Source organism: Scardinius erythrophthalmus, assembly GCF_964197995.2.
Source record: "Scardinius erythrophthalmus genome assembly, chromosome: 24".
NCBI classification, from domain to species: Eukaryota; Metazoa; Chordata; class Actinopteri; order Cypriniformes; family Leuciscidae; genus Scardinius; species Scardinius erythrophthalmus.
This window is the reverse complement of record NC_138244.1, coordinates 20545461-20560929: the sequence shown is the minus strand read 5'-3', so window position 1 is coordinate 20560929 and position 15469 is coordinate 20545461. Positions and strand designations below refer to the sequence as shown.

The 15469-nt window shown below is 37.0% G+C and overlaps 1 protein-coding gene across 2 annotated transcripts in view; it reads right to left on the bottom strand.

Annotated features, from left to right (window-relative positions):
* The window catches only part of banp (BTG3 associated nuclear protein), a 48541-nt gene continuing 33072 nt past the window's right edge, over window positions 1-15469 (bottom strand). The window contains exons 12-13 of one of the 2 annotated variants that reach the window (XM_081356628.1): window positions 8804-8944; window positions 1-1449 (exon numbers count right to left, since the gene is read on the bottom strand). In XM_081356628.1, coding sequence (XP_081212754.1) covers window positions 1339-1449; window positions 8804-8944 — 252 coding nt within the window. In that variant the 3' untranslated portion in view covers window positions 1-1338. The remainder of the gene's footprint in view (window positions 1450-8803; window positions 8945-15469) is intronic. The other variant, XM_081356629.1, reaches the window with a different exon arrangement.

The following is a 15469-nucleotide window of genomic DNA, read 5'->3' as shown; positions in this document are numbered from 1 at the left end:
AAAACTTTAAAAAAAAAAGTTCAATCAAATGAGTGATTGCTTCCAGCTTCATTCATCCCACTGAAAATGCATAGGCAACTCGGGTAGTTGTGTGGTGCTCTAGGTCAATCCGGTATTTTATGGAAAATTTGCATACTGTCCCGTTTACTTACTGCACGCTGAAATAATAGTAGACATAGTATGAAATTCCACAGGTGAAATCCAGTCATTTCAATAGGAATCCACATGATCGGGAGTTTTGAATGAGGGCGTAACAAGTTCCCCATACAGATTTTGCTCGTGTTCAAGTGGGTTGCATTCATTCTTCACGATTCGTTGACCAACGGAAATCTGATGGTTTGAAAGTGACTTCTGTGTGAGCTTTGCTTCATACTACCGTTCTTACAACCGAAATTGAGCTGAAATATCACTAATGTCATCTGGCAGACTGAGGTAAAGCTGCTGTTATTGGTTACTCAGGACACTGTATGTGGAAACAACGCTCATTTATTCATTTTGAACAAATCCTTCATACATATATATATGTATGAAAAAGTACATATTTCATATACTACGTTAACACAGTTCACCGTCGTCATATTACTGTGTATTAGTAAACTGCCCTACAAAAGCTCCACAAAACTTTCAGTAGTTTTTTTTTTTCTCTGTACAATAAAGCTGTTTGAAACTAAAAATATTTAGACTAACCATTCTGAACACAAATTGATTATTGATGAATGAAGACGGGGCGGACCTCAAAACATACCCCAGTCTTTCACCAATACAAACACACACATACACACCAAAAAACATCACAAAAGGATAGCAAAACGGAAAAATGTTGGATTATGAAATATGAACTGAAGCTTTTTTACATAGCTGCTGATTCATAATATATATGATAGTCAAAGTCTACAAAGTGTGATGCTGAAATGACACGTGGGTAGTTTAAGTGACCGCTTTAAGCCCAGTAACTCAACCGTCTGCTTGAATCTTTAGTTAACCATGCTTGTTCCTTGCATATGAAGTACTTCAGATAGACCGAAGAGGAAAAGCCTTCTGTTCTTTTCTGTTTAGTTCAGTGCCAGATTGGATGAGCTGGAGATGAAGCCAGCATTGTTTATATGTTACTAAGCACACTGCGACTGTTATTGGTGGGAAACGGCCAGTAGTTTCCAAACCAGCTGACACCTTACAACAAATTGCATTTGCTTTACTTGGATTTAGTCAATAATTGTTGAATGACAGCGGTGGTTTCGGTTGAGAACTTGAGCTTGAGTGGCCACGCTTCTTGGTTTCGCCCTCTCCTTGACGCTCTAGCCGAATATCATTGTTTATGAACATATGTCAGAAGGTTTTTCAAGTGCCTGGCATCTGGATCTGAACCACCTCTCCGTTCTCGGCTTGCTGAAGCTGAATGGCCTCCTTTACGTCCATCTCCGCCTGCAGACCTGGAGTCAGAGCTTCAGCCTGAGGACAAAAAACAGTCAATGAGTTTTAAAGTGTTGAACAGTGTTGTGCTAGTAGAAACATGAAATGCAACTGGAAAAATAATGATTGTTTTAAACTGGTTTCCTGAACGTTCTTTTGGAAAACAGACAGTCCTACCTGTTACAACAGGTTATGTAACGCTATATATAATGTGTGTCTATATATAGAAACAAAAAATTCGCCTTTTTGGCAGCAAACACTTAATATGGGTTTGGTTCATACAGGGATAAAAAAAAGTACCCCATGTGTAAAATGAAATACTCTGCTGTATGTTTAATGCTGTGGGCCTAATTTTCTGCCAGAGGTCCTGGACATCTTGTTCAGATACATGGCATCATGGATTCGATCAAATACCAACAGATAAAAAATGAAAACCTGACAGCCTGTGCTAGAAATCTTATGACAGGCCATGTTTGGATCTTCCAACAGGACAGTGATCCATAAACAAACATCAAAATCAAAACAAAAATGGGTCACTGAGCACAAAACCAAGCATCTGCAATGGCCATCCGAGTCCCCAGACCTGAACCCTATAGAAAATGAGTGGGCTGAACTGAAGAGAAGAAGCGCCAACATGGATCTGGGAATCTGAAGGATCTGGAGAGATGCTGTATGGAGGAATGGTCTCTGATCTCTTGTCAGGTGTTCTCCAAACTCATCAGGCATTATTGGAGAAGACACAGAGCTGTTATCTTGGAAAAAGGAGGTTGCAAAAAGTATTTAATAAAAGGGGGCGAATAATTGTTCCCAATGTGTTTTTGGAGAAAAACATTTATTTCATAATGTGATTTTCCCCCCACTTTCAATTATTGTACTTCAATGAAAGGTTATATTTTTGCATTTAAAAAAAAAAAAAAAAAATATATATATATATATATATATATATATATATATATATATATATATATATTTTTTTTTTTTTTACAGCCATCTTTGATCATATTTATTACCAAGGGGGCAAATAATTCTGATATATATAAACTTATATATATATATATATAAAGCATATTAGAATGATTTCTGAAGGATCATGTGACACTGAAGACTGGAGTAATGGCTGATGAAAATACAGCTTTGCATCACAGAAATAAATTATATATTAAAGTATATTTAAATAGAAAACCATTATTTTAAATTGTAATAACATTTCACAATATTACAGTTTTTTCTGTATTTTTGTAATGGTTATGGTTCCAAACTTTTGACTGATGCTGTGTGTGTGTGTGTGTGTGTGTGTGTGTGTGTGTGTGTGTGTGTGTGTGTGTGTGTGTGTGTGTGTGTGTGTGTGTGTGTGTGTGTGTGTGTGTGTGTGTGTGTGTGTGTCAAATACTTCCAAAATGATTTTATTTATTTTTTAATAGATTTTTGGGGGAATTTGATTGACTTGAAGGCAATTAAATTAAACCAAGTCTGGCATAATTACAAAAAGCTTCACATTATGTTAAACTTGAGACAAGAACTTGACAAGACTCAAGTGAAAAACAATAGAAATATGAAGCCAGTACAGTATTATGACATTAGTGCACAGCTGACCGCACATCATCTGAATTCCACATTAATGCACCATATCAATAGTGTCAACACTGTCAAAAAGGAATCCACTGCATTAAAAACAAATCTACAACCGAAGTATCTGTCTGCAATACGGTTGTTCTATTAAAATACCGTGTGTATACATATCAATCGCCACACTGTACATCCCGCCATTCGCCCAGGCTTAACATGTCCCCTTTTACCATATTGATGAAGGCAGTGAAAGCAGACGAACACAACGCTGACAGGTGTACAGATTGATACAACAAAAACAAAGACCAATACAACAACAAGAGATGGAAAAAGAGAGGAAAAGTAAAGGGTCAGAAAAAGGCTACACTTTATCTCAGTCGTCGAAATAAAAACACTCCCTCGAAAAAAAGAAAGATGGAGGGAGTGATGCAGGGGGAGACATTGCAGGATGAGTCACTTCAGAGTATGTTGAGTGAGTCATTCCTTCCTCAACACACGCCAGGGGAACAGACCGCACACCTGGACGGTGCAAAGGCTCAAACTGTACTCAAGGGCACGGCCCAGAAGTGCCAAGACTCTTAAAACACAGCCCGTCTGATGCGAGACACTCGCGGGCTGTGCTTTTCATCTGAGGTGTTAAGTGCAAAGTCCTCAGGGGCCGATTTCCCGCGGCTCCACAAGAGGGCACTCATTAGGGCCAACGAGGGAGTTCACGACCGAATCGTTTAACAGAGTAAGTGAACTGACACTTCTATCAGACTCTACAGAGAACAGACCTTCCTGGCCGGAAACCTCTCTTTATTTTCAACCATATTTTTTTATCTGTGGTGATCAAATGTCTGATATGGAAACTATTAAATGAAGTAAAAAAACAAGAACAAAATGAAGGGGTGTGTACATAAAAAAATGTCCGTAAACACTACCACATGTTTTTGTGCAGCAGAGAGCGATTTCAATAATCCTGAAATTCACATGGCGCAGTGACCTCAGGATGGTGGTTGAGTGCCAGCAGAGCATCATCTATGTGAGGACAGCTGTCTGAAATCATTTCAGATGGAAATTAAATGATTGGACTGACTACAAGTTGCCCAATTATTAAGCTTTTCTAGAGTTGAAAAATCAACCTAGTAAAAAAGATATACTTTTGATATACTTTTGATAAAACCCTGTATCGTCTTTGATGTTCCTGGTCAAAAAATTACTGGCCTTTAAAAAATGCTTGTAAATCACATTTGTTATGCTATATTATCACTAAATATTGGATTCAATCTTTTTGTCAACTTGTTTTCTTTTAATTAGGACACAACAAGTGCAACAAGGTGTAAAAAAAAAAAAAAATCACGAAAATATAAGTTAACTAGGTTTTTCGGGAAAAAGAAAAACTTCTACAGGCCAAAATGACTGGACACAACCTGGAAGCTCATCAAATAGGTTTTAATAAATCAGTAAATTAAAAATAAATAGCTGAAATTGTTTTATTTGTTTAAATTTTACTTTCATTTTGCACTGGGGTCCAATAAGTTTCTTTATTTTTGGTAATCATTATTTATATATATATATATATATATATATATATATATATATATATATATATATATATATATATATATATATAAAATGTCCATGAATACAGTATTTCTTTATTATTTTACATATTTAATTTTACTTTTTTTTTTTTTTTTTACAATTTTTTTTAAAAATAACAGTTGCTACTGGTTAGGACGCATTCGAATGAAATTTTGAATAATTTTTTTTCCACTCTACCTAAAGTTTTGATGTAAAATGTAAAGTATATAAAATAAATAAGGCCTATATCCAGGAACTGATTTTTTTTTAACTTATTTAAGAGTTAAGAGCAAGCAAATTTGATTTTAAATATTACAACTGAAAAAGCTAGACAGCAAGATATAAACCATGAATAAATGTATGGTTTATTTTCATGGTCTCCTTGAGACACTGACAAGACTAAATAACGTTGCACCTACATGTCAACTACCTCTCATTAGAGTATTAGGACTGTTAGGTTAGGGATGGTAGAATAAGTTGACATGTAGTTGCAAAGTTACTTATAGTCAGTAGACTGTTGGTGGAGCATTAAAATAAAGAGTTAAGAGATATTAACAGTCTACTAATACTCTAAAAAGAGTTAGTTGACATGTAGCTACACAGTTACTTATAGTCAACTGAATGTCTAAAGGGACCATCAAAATAAAGTATTACAGAATGGATTTACATGTAAACAAATGTCCCACCGAATCATCTTCCCAAAAACAGCAGGTAGTTTTTCTACGAGCTCATGCCATAAACATTATTAATTTCCTCTGGCAGCTGTTTATATTTAATCCCTGTCACAATAACAGGTGGTTCGTCACAAAACGGCAGTAATCTATAACCGATTCGCAAAGATTTACTCGGTTGATTGCGACAAATGCTACGCATGCGCCGTTCTGCACAAGCATCAAATCCATTAACAACATTTTCCAACAGCTTTGTTGTGTACAGTATAATTGCAGAGACAATTTGGAAGGCGTCCAGACCACCAAGGCAAGCAACAAGAGAGGTTAGAGACCCTCTAATGAGGTCTGGGTACAGAGGAGATCATCAGGCGGTTCCCACAAACTACATGTTTTCCAGGGTTTGGTACAGACTGCTTAGATGAAGATGAGACACTACATATTTGAAGGTCGGCCAAAACGCAAGTGTGTAATATCCGTGAGACAGAGAAAGAGGAAAAGAAAGATGCAGGTCACTCAGATAACAAGGCATCGAGGCCACTATTAAGCTGTATAACAAATCTGGCCCAGTTACAGCACATCTGATGAAAGAATGTACTTCAAAGAGAGGAAGGGGAACATTTGTTTTTGTATGGGCTTTGTTTACAGCACATTACAGAAGGGGGGAGGGGCTGAAAAAGAAGAGGTCTTGGTGATGTCATCTGTGAAGGAGAGTCGTTTCAGAGGCGGAGCAAGGTGTTACATTTTAATGAAAGATTTTATTTGTTTTGAAATAACGTGTGCTGATGAATCATGCACAACAAGACCAGGAAAGTGTATTAGCAAAGCAAAATAGGAAAAAAGTACTGACTTTATGGAGGAAATGCCCTTTAAGAACATTTAAACCATAAGCGCCCAAAGGTCTCCGTCTAAAGAGGTTTTAGTTGTACCAGCCGAACCACTTTAAAGGGCAACTGTGGTAAAAGCCTTGTCCTCGTTCCTGTTACCAAATAGCTCACATTCTCTCACTCACAAAAGCCATACTGGGGGTGCGTGCCAGTGGCGTAAGTGTCTGTGGAGTGTTTGGGAATTTTTAATGTAAGAGGTATGGTCAACAACAAAGGGCACTGAAATGTCTGTTCTCAGTGTTCCTATTTACATAATTTTGTTTTGTTTTAGACATAAATTTTGTCTCTTAGGCCCTGTGTCCACCAAAGCTTTTTTTCCCAGTTGTTTTCAATGGGAGCTCAGCATTTTTAAAATGGCAGCAGCGTGACGAGGCGTCGAGTGTCTATTTCACGATTCTGCCTTTTTTTACCGGTCGCCGAGAGTTGTAGAATGTTCAACTTTGGGTAATAATGTGACATCACTGTCACTTACCCAGTCGTCCAATCACAGTGGAAGAGGGGCGGGACAAATACCACACAGCGACCAATCACCACATTCTGCTTGTACGACGATAACAAATGACAATAACAAGCGCATCTCTTCATCAAAAACTAGTGCCAGAGCAAGTACGATACATTGTGTTGACACTTTTATTTTCTGAAACAAACTATTTGCAAAATCAAATACTAGTACCAGTTCCGCAGATAATACGGATCATAGCAAGCATAGTGTCTCAACCATAGACTGTAAAAAATATGGACGTAGTGTCCGTGACGTCACCCGGAGGTTTCTGAAGAGCACTTTTGAAGCTCAAAGTGGGCGGAGCCGGCCGTCACCATCTTGGTAGCGTGTCACTCCCTGATATCCGAAAATTGGCAAAGACATGGGATTAGCTGAGGTGACGTGATCACTAACAGACAGCAGACAAACGGCTAAGTAGTGACAGCAGCGGCAATCCACCTGTCACTCAAGTGGCCACACCCTTAATTATGCAGAACTTTAACGCTAAATATAATATAAATGGATGAGTTATAAAAAAATCACCCCCCTCACAGTTGTCATGAAGGGCAAAATTAGCTATATAGACCAAAACCACTTTTTGTACCAGGCTGTAAACATATTTTGTTCTGCGGTAAAGTTGGGCTTGTTAACATTGGGTGTCTATGGGATTGACTCTCTTTTGGAGCCTGTCTCTAGTGGCCAGTTGACGAATTGCAGTTTAAGTCACTTCCGTGTTGGTTTCAAGAGAGAAATCGGAAAAAATGCTGCGCCTCCGAAGCATTAATGAAAACAATAACATTTTGTCAACATTTCATTATATTCATTAGTTTTAGTCCATTTAGGCAGTTTTAATTGATGGTATGCAAAATAACAAAAATGTTCAAAAGGTTACAGATCAAACTTAAAACACATTTTCCACTAGGTTACCAGTCTTTTCCATTCTTATTTGTATTTGAAAGTAAATTAAAGTATTTTTTGCCAATTAATTATTTTAGAGCTTAAAATAACTTAATTGTACAATATAGGCATTTTGCATGACTTTCCATGATTTAAAAAAAGTTTTTTTTTACAAATCTTTCTAGCCAATAAAATATTTTAGAGCTTTAGTAATTTTATAATGTACTTATTAATTTAATACATTTTATTATTTATATTTTTTCAGCCCTAGAAATCACACTATTTCTCTGATTTACAGGTTTTCCATGACCATCAGAACCTTGTTTGCAGCAATTTAAATATTTTATTTAAATGTATGACGATTATTTAAATAATTTTTTCTACATTGTTATTTTTCTTAACTAATAATAATAATAATAATAATTATTATTATTATTAGAGTTTTTCAATATCTTTTTTTGCCAACTGTATACATTAATCTACATCATTTTATTGTCATAGTTTTTTTTTACCTTACCAAGCAAAAAGTCTTGGCCAACCAAAATTTGTGTCACCAATTTCAATTAATCACAGATTGTTCTTTGTTTCAGATTTAAAACAGTTTGTTTCTCTAAAGACAGAAACATAAAAGCAGATGTGCAAGTATGCAAGTCAAATTGTGCCTGTGCTCCTCAACCCTAGCTTGAAGCCTCACATGAACCAAACACGTGAGAGCAGCTGGGTAAATGTGGTGACCTGTAATGACTGTCAAACCTCTAAATGTGTTTGAATATGAGCGCACGCCATATATGAGTGCATATATCCTGAAACGCGGTAAAGGCATCATAGGGAAGTGATTAGAGTAAAAACACATCAAGGAGGGCTTGAGCATGTCGAGAGCTTGATGCAGAGTGTAAGATGGAAACGGGGATAAAAATGAGAAAATAGACAGGGAGGAAAAGGACAACTTGAGGCTATTTATTATTCCGAGAAAAAAACAACTGATGTGGGTTGCTGATTAGCCGAAAGTGAGAGTGGGGAGCAGGTTAAGATCACTGGTGTGATTTCTTCAAAGAACACATTGTGAGAGAGCGAGTTAAAGACTTGAAATGCATAGATCACACATATTGGCCACTACGCCACCCTGCGGTGTTTGAGCAGAATTGCCGCCCACCACTGATTAGAATGGTGGAGATGACATTCATCGCAACACCCGTGCAACATCGGTGGTCGTTTTGCGACAGAAAACATTCCTCTGTGAAATAAAATGGTTATACGCCACAGATAACGTTGTTGATGAAAACGTTACTATGGTAAGTTGTGTTTGTGTGTGTTTTGGCTTATCTCACTTGTACTGCGCCAGTGTGGTCGGTCACCGTTCCCAGCTGGACGTATTGCACCTGAATATCGTTACCCTGGAGAGGCGATGCGTCAACCCCGCCGGCCCCATCGGTCGACGCCACAGCGATGAGCTGCGGTCCTCTTAGCACCTGGAGAAAGAAAAAAGAGAAACATTAGCACTATGGGAAACTACTAGGTAAAATATCTTAAATGTTTATTGTCAGTTGAAACGCGATCACCAGTCAGAGCTTTATACAAAACACACTGCTTGATGTTTCCAGCATGGCTTAATAGTTGTGGTAAGATTCATTCCTAAGTGACAATGTGACTAATTTCAGTGACTAAAGTTGTCTAACATGTGAATTGGGCGGCCGTCAAACTGGAATCAGACACCAATTTACTGCAGGCTGTTCTCTAAATTACCAACACAAATATCCGTCATATGGAGGATTGAAAACAACCAGCTGAGTTAAAAAAAAAATCACAGTCAGCAGAATAGCATTTAAATTTCATGGAGCTAATCATACTGGGTACTTTTTATCTAAAAGATGCATCAGTGTTGTTAACCAAAAACTATTAAAAACATTTTCGGTAACTGAAATGAAGTTGAAGTAAAATAAAAGTATTAGATGAGAAACTTAAAATATATATATGTATATATATTTGAAATGTTGCCTTGCCAACTAATGGAAAAAAAGTAAATAAGTACTGAAGTACTAAACTTACAAATACACTCACCTAAAGGATTATTAGGAACACCATACTAATACTGTGTTTGACCCCCTTTCGCCTTCAGAACTGCCTTAATTCTACGTGGCATTGATTCAACAAGGTGCTGAAAGCATTCTTTAGAAATGTTGGCCCATATTGATAGGATAGCATCTTGCAGTTGATGGAGATTTGTGGGATGCACATCCAGGGCACGAAGCTCCCGTTCCACCACATCCCAAAGATGCTCTATTGGGTTGAGATCTGGTGACTGTGGGGGCCATTTTAGTACAGTGAACTCATTGTCATGTTCAAGAAACCAATTTGAAATGATTCGAGCTTTGTGACATGGTGCATTATCCTGCTGGAAGTAGCCATCAGAGGATGGGTACATGGTGGTCATAAAGGGATGGACATGGTCAGAAGCAATGCTCAGGTAGGCCGTGGCATTTAAACGATGCCCAATTGGCACTAAGGGGCCTAAAGTGTGCCAAGAAAACATCCCCCACACCATTACACCACCACCACCAGCCTGCACAGTGGTAACAAGGCATGATGGATCCATGTTCTCATTCTGTTTACGCCAAATTCTGACTCTACCATCTGAATGTCTCAACAGAAATCGAGACTCATCAGACCAGGCAACATTTTTCCAGTCTTCAACTGTCCAATTTTGGCGAGCTTGTGCAAATTGTAGCCTCTTTTTCCTATTTGTAGTGAAGATGAGTGGTACCCGGTGGGGTCTTCTGCTGTTGTAGCCCATCCGCCTCAAGGTTGTGCGTGTTGTGGCTTCACAAATGCTTTGCTGCATACCTCGGTTGTAACAAGTGGTTATTTCAGTCAAAGTTGCTCTTCTATCAGCTTGAATCAGTCGGCCCATTCTCCTCTGACCTCTAGCCGCATACTGGATGTTTTTCCCTTTTCACACCATTCTTTGTAAACCCTAGAAATGGTTGTGCGTGAAAATCCCAGTAACTGAGCAGATTGTGAAATACTCAGACCGGCCCGTCTGGCACCAACAACCATGCCACGCTCAAAATTGCTTAAATCACCTTTCTTTCCCATTCTGACATTCAGTTTGGAGTTCAAGAGATTGTCTTGACCAGGACCACACCCCTAAATGCATTGAAGCAACTGCCATGTGATTGGTTGATAAGATAATTGCATTAATGAGAAATTGAACAGGTGTTCCTAATAATCCTTTAGGTGAGTGTATATATGCAATTATAAAAACTTGACCAAAAAAAAATATAATAATTTTACTCAAAAACAGGGATAAAATGCTTTTTTTTAACATGTATTTCAAAAGTATATGAAGTGCTGCAGGTGATGACTTACATCATTTTTGTTTTTTTGTAAAAAAACTTTTTTTTTTTATTCATTATAGAAATTCCCATGACTTTCCTAATTTATTCTTAATAACATTCTTCCTGTTTCTAACATTTTAAAACATACATATACAAATAGTAAATTTAACATGTATCAAGTATTTCTAAAAATATATGTCTGGATTATGATGCTTTGTGGAACGTGTTGACTTACAAAACCTTTTTTGTTAAAAATATGTAGTTACAGTAATAGCTACACAATACTGAAATATTTTGCAGAGTTTTCTGATTATCATATGGGTTTGGAATAGAGTGGGTGAATTATGACACAATTCATTTTTAGGAAAACTATCCATTTAACTAAGTAGCACTTCTAGTTAGTTATTCTCCAACACTGCTGCTAGAATAAAACATTTTCCTCAAAATACTACTTTCTTGGAAGTGGAAGGTCTCAAATGATATTCTGGTTTTTATATGGAAATGAAATGAAGTATGCTGCAATCTATTATGCAAATGAATCATTGTGCTTTCCTTTCTAAAGCTATTACCAATTTTTTCCTTTCAGTCCTTGATGATTGTTATTTTCTAACTTAATTTAGCATATCCATCACCTCACTGTTTAAACAAAATTAAAATTCTCACAGTTTACATTTTAATCTGCTAATGATTCACTTATTCTATAGTTTATGCAACTGCCTGCCAGTAAACCACAATAATGTGCACCTGTTTTACGCTTTTCTTTTCATATTGTAGGAAGTTCAAATGTCCAAACTTGCATACAGTTTGCAAACAGCATGTCACACGAGAGGGAAGTCCAGTACTAAGTATTTACAATAGGCCAACAACATCCGGCTAACGTACTACATCTGCTGAGATTCTGAAGTGAATGGTCTGCCGCTTACAGAACGTGTCGGAAATAAAATGGTAATTACCATTTCTGAATTTTAGCATTTAACAGTGATATGAACAGTAACGATGGTTTCGGTTTTACCGTATCAATACAAGTATCAAGTCTTCATCCTTTGTTGTCAGTTTTACCATAACCATTTCAGCGCGAGTCCTCATCTTTTGGCATCGGTTTTATAATAATAATACCTGCGTGAGTCCTCATTCTTTAGAAGTTCATACAAAGTGTTTTTTTTTTTTTCCACAGCATAGAAAACAGCGTCTTCTCGACAACACAGACCAAGCTCTTCAGGTCTCAGCTACAACTACAATGTCTGATGGTGGGTCAAAGTAGATGTTGTTCGTGACAGTGAATACCAATGAAGACCATATCTGGCATTATGCAAATTTGTAACAAACATTTGTAAATAAGTTACGGAAGTGAGACTGGAATCGGTGACAACTTGTTTCGGCAGTTCAGAATCAATTTCTTCTTTTGGGAGACAATACCTTTATTTGTCGTTCACTTCGATCTTTAAAACTTTGCAGTCCTTTCTTAAAAAAGCATAATAGGAGCACTTTACTTTCTTTTTTTTATCTAATTCAACGCACTATAATAGTACAGCAATTCGGACATAATCCAAGGGAGGAAATTGTCTAAATCAGGCTAATCAAATCAAAGGATTGTCAGCATGTATTTTTTGTTTCTTTGCAAGTCTTTAAACAATTGTCTACTTGCTGTTTCAGGGTTAAAAAAGTGCAAAACTATGTAACTACACTATAAAACTGACAGCTTGAATGCTTTTGCTTGATTGCCAAGTCTGAAGACACATTCAAGCGCTCATCATAACAGTCCGGTGGAAGGCCCAGTCTCCAGCTGTGCTCTCACAAACACATCTCCATCCGGTGCCAAGGTCCTACTCATCGCAAAACAAGCACATGCAAGCAAAAACACTTGCATGATCGTACATTGTGTTTGATTGCCCCAAAGCAAGCTCGCACACATCATTGATTATACATCATCTGACCACTAAATGTGCTTTGATGTGGTCACCATGGTTTTGGATCCTCTGACTTCTTTTCAATTACTGGTGCTAGTCTTCAACCTGAACTGTGAGTCAGTAATTTCTTTATTGCAGCAGTTGACCGTTTCCACATGCACAACGTTCATTCAAAAACAGCCATCCGGGATAGATGGCACGTTAAATGAAACTTGAACTTCAGACTAAACACTAATCGTTAATCATTACAGTTCTTTTGCGACTCCACGCGGTGACACCTCTACGGTTCATCTTGTCGACATCAGCGCCTATGTGGGCATAAACAATCAAATCTGAGTCTCCCCAAGTGGGAACAGAACTGTCATGCACTCCCAATTAGGAGACAGAAAATCTGCTTCACTGCACAAAAATCCCACAATAACCCCGATTTCAGATCCAGTTCGTCTCTGCCCCCTACCCCAGTTTCAAGTGCAGACGTTGACTTTGAAGTCATGAGTCAGTGGCATGCTTTAAGTTCATAGAAAACCCATGCGGTGCCCACCCTGTCTCCAATGGCATGGAGGAAGGATGCCAATTTTGCCACAATGACTCATTTTTTGATGCTGCCAGTCAAATCATGTGGAAATAATTAAGAGCGTACGATGTTGGGTTGGTTCAAACAGGATAACATATAATTCAAAAATGCATTTCATACATAAATTGACTTGAATACAACTCTTCTATGTTGAACATGTTTTTAATTTGTAAATTAAAATTAATTTAGATATTTTTGGTGAAAAAGTGAAAAAAAAATCAGGGTGATACAACTCTCTTATCATAATAAAGAAAAAGCCTCATTAAAAGAATGAAATTCTTGAGAAGAATAAGTAGTTTGTTATTATTATTTCTTTGGAGAAACTACTTTCACTACTTATTAACATTTGGATTTTTTTTTTTGCAAAATCACAGTCAAGTAGTATGGGCAAAATATAAACATTCAAAAAAAAAGATGTTTTATGAAAATACCAATGTTGTCCAGGTTGTAAATGAGGTAAATGATGGTATTTTTGAATTAATTTATGCTATTTAAAAAAAATATATATATATACTTTATAGCTTGAAAATACATTTGTATATAGTATAATGATGTGTACACTCACATGTATTCAAGATGTAAGGAAAATATGTCATTACTTTTTCCTTGATTGCTACACAACAGTTCATTTTTAGAGTCATTACATGTTTTGCTTTTTTGAAAATGGTATAAAAGTGTTTCAAAACCATATTAAACCAACATGAAAACAAAAAGTTAATTTATAAGAAATTAGACTCAAATTTTCTTTCCTTTTTGCATGTGTTTTAAAGAATTTTCCTTTTCTTTATCGTGGATATTCCTGTATGTCATTTACCCATATACTCTGGTAAACAAAGAATAGCATGAGAACAACTGAAGGATGGCCCAGCAGGTCTTAAACACAAACACATGCACAAGTACAGAGATATGCACATAAAGTTATTGGGAACAAGAGTAATTCACAGCTGAGGGACATCTTTTAAAACTTCCCCTTTTTCATTCCATCACTTATCTGAACCAGAAAACTGCAAAGACCCACACAGGGTGCACCAACTTGGATACTTTCTCATGCAGACAATCATAAAACCATCAAAATAAAGTTCACCGCTCGATGAGAATTCATATGCCATTTTGAAACCATCCGTCAGGCCTCATAAAATAAAAAAATGCACTTTTTCCACATTAAAAAATGCGTTTTGGGGATTTATCCATTGAATGATACTTGTCAAAGCAAACACGACTACAACAGCAGAAATTGTAAAACTGCAAGTGAGGATTGTTTGTATGCTCAGCTGTGCAACTTAACACAATGAGAATTTTATGAAGCTGGGAGAACGCGTAGCAATGAAAGCTCGTTCTCATCGGTTGACTTCCGGCCTCACAACTGTTCTCAAGACGACTCTCCAATCCACTGCTGATCAGGAGAGCATGAGGACGTGGTTCCAACACAATCAAATAAAGTAAAGCTAATTCAAAGCACACATCACATTGGATACGCACACTTTGGCTCTTGAAGTCATCCAACAGTTACTACAGGTCTTGCAGAATTGTTTATGAGGCTTATGTGTCACTTATCCTGGCCTCAAAAAGGTAAAATCCAAAGCAAAAAACAGTCATGATGTCACAACGTGTATTCCGAGTTAAACCGGTGTGTTCGCATGAGGTCTGCTGACTTTGACAGAAATGAAAGGGCTCGTTTGAGACATTAGTAATCAGTGTTCTGTTTGTCATTAGTGAGTAAATCAAACTCTCAGAGGAAACAGCTGGAAATAACCAAGCCAGTTCAGGGCTCGACATTAAGACTTGTTATGTGCTTGTAAATCGGTCATTCGCTTGTCCGAGTAAGTAAATCGGTCATTGGCTTGTCCAGAAATAATTATTTCCTTTTTTGTGTGTAAATGTATGCCATTTATTCTGAATCAATATTCTCATAAGTGTTCTATCAGCTCTTACTTACTTAAATCAGCATATTTGTGATATTTCTCCCCTTAAAGTGATTTCCAGGGCATTTTGTCTTATTATTAATGAATGTGTCGTCTTTCATGTGAAATTCTTAAATTTGTTCAATAAATTCAAGTAGAATAATAAGACACTATAAGACTGTTACAAATCAACTGAAATCCATCTTTCCACAGCAGAAGCAACACTGAAACTGCATCTAAAGTGGCATTTAGATGTATTTACACAGACTGTTTAATA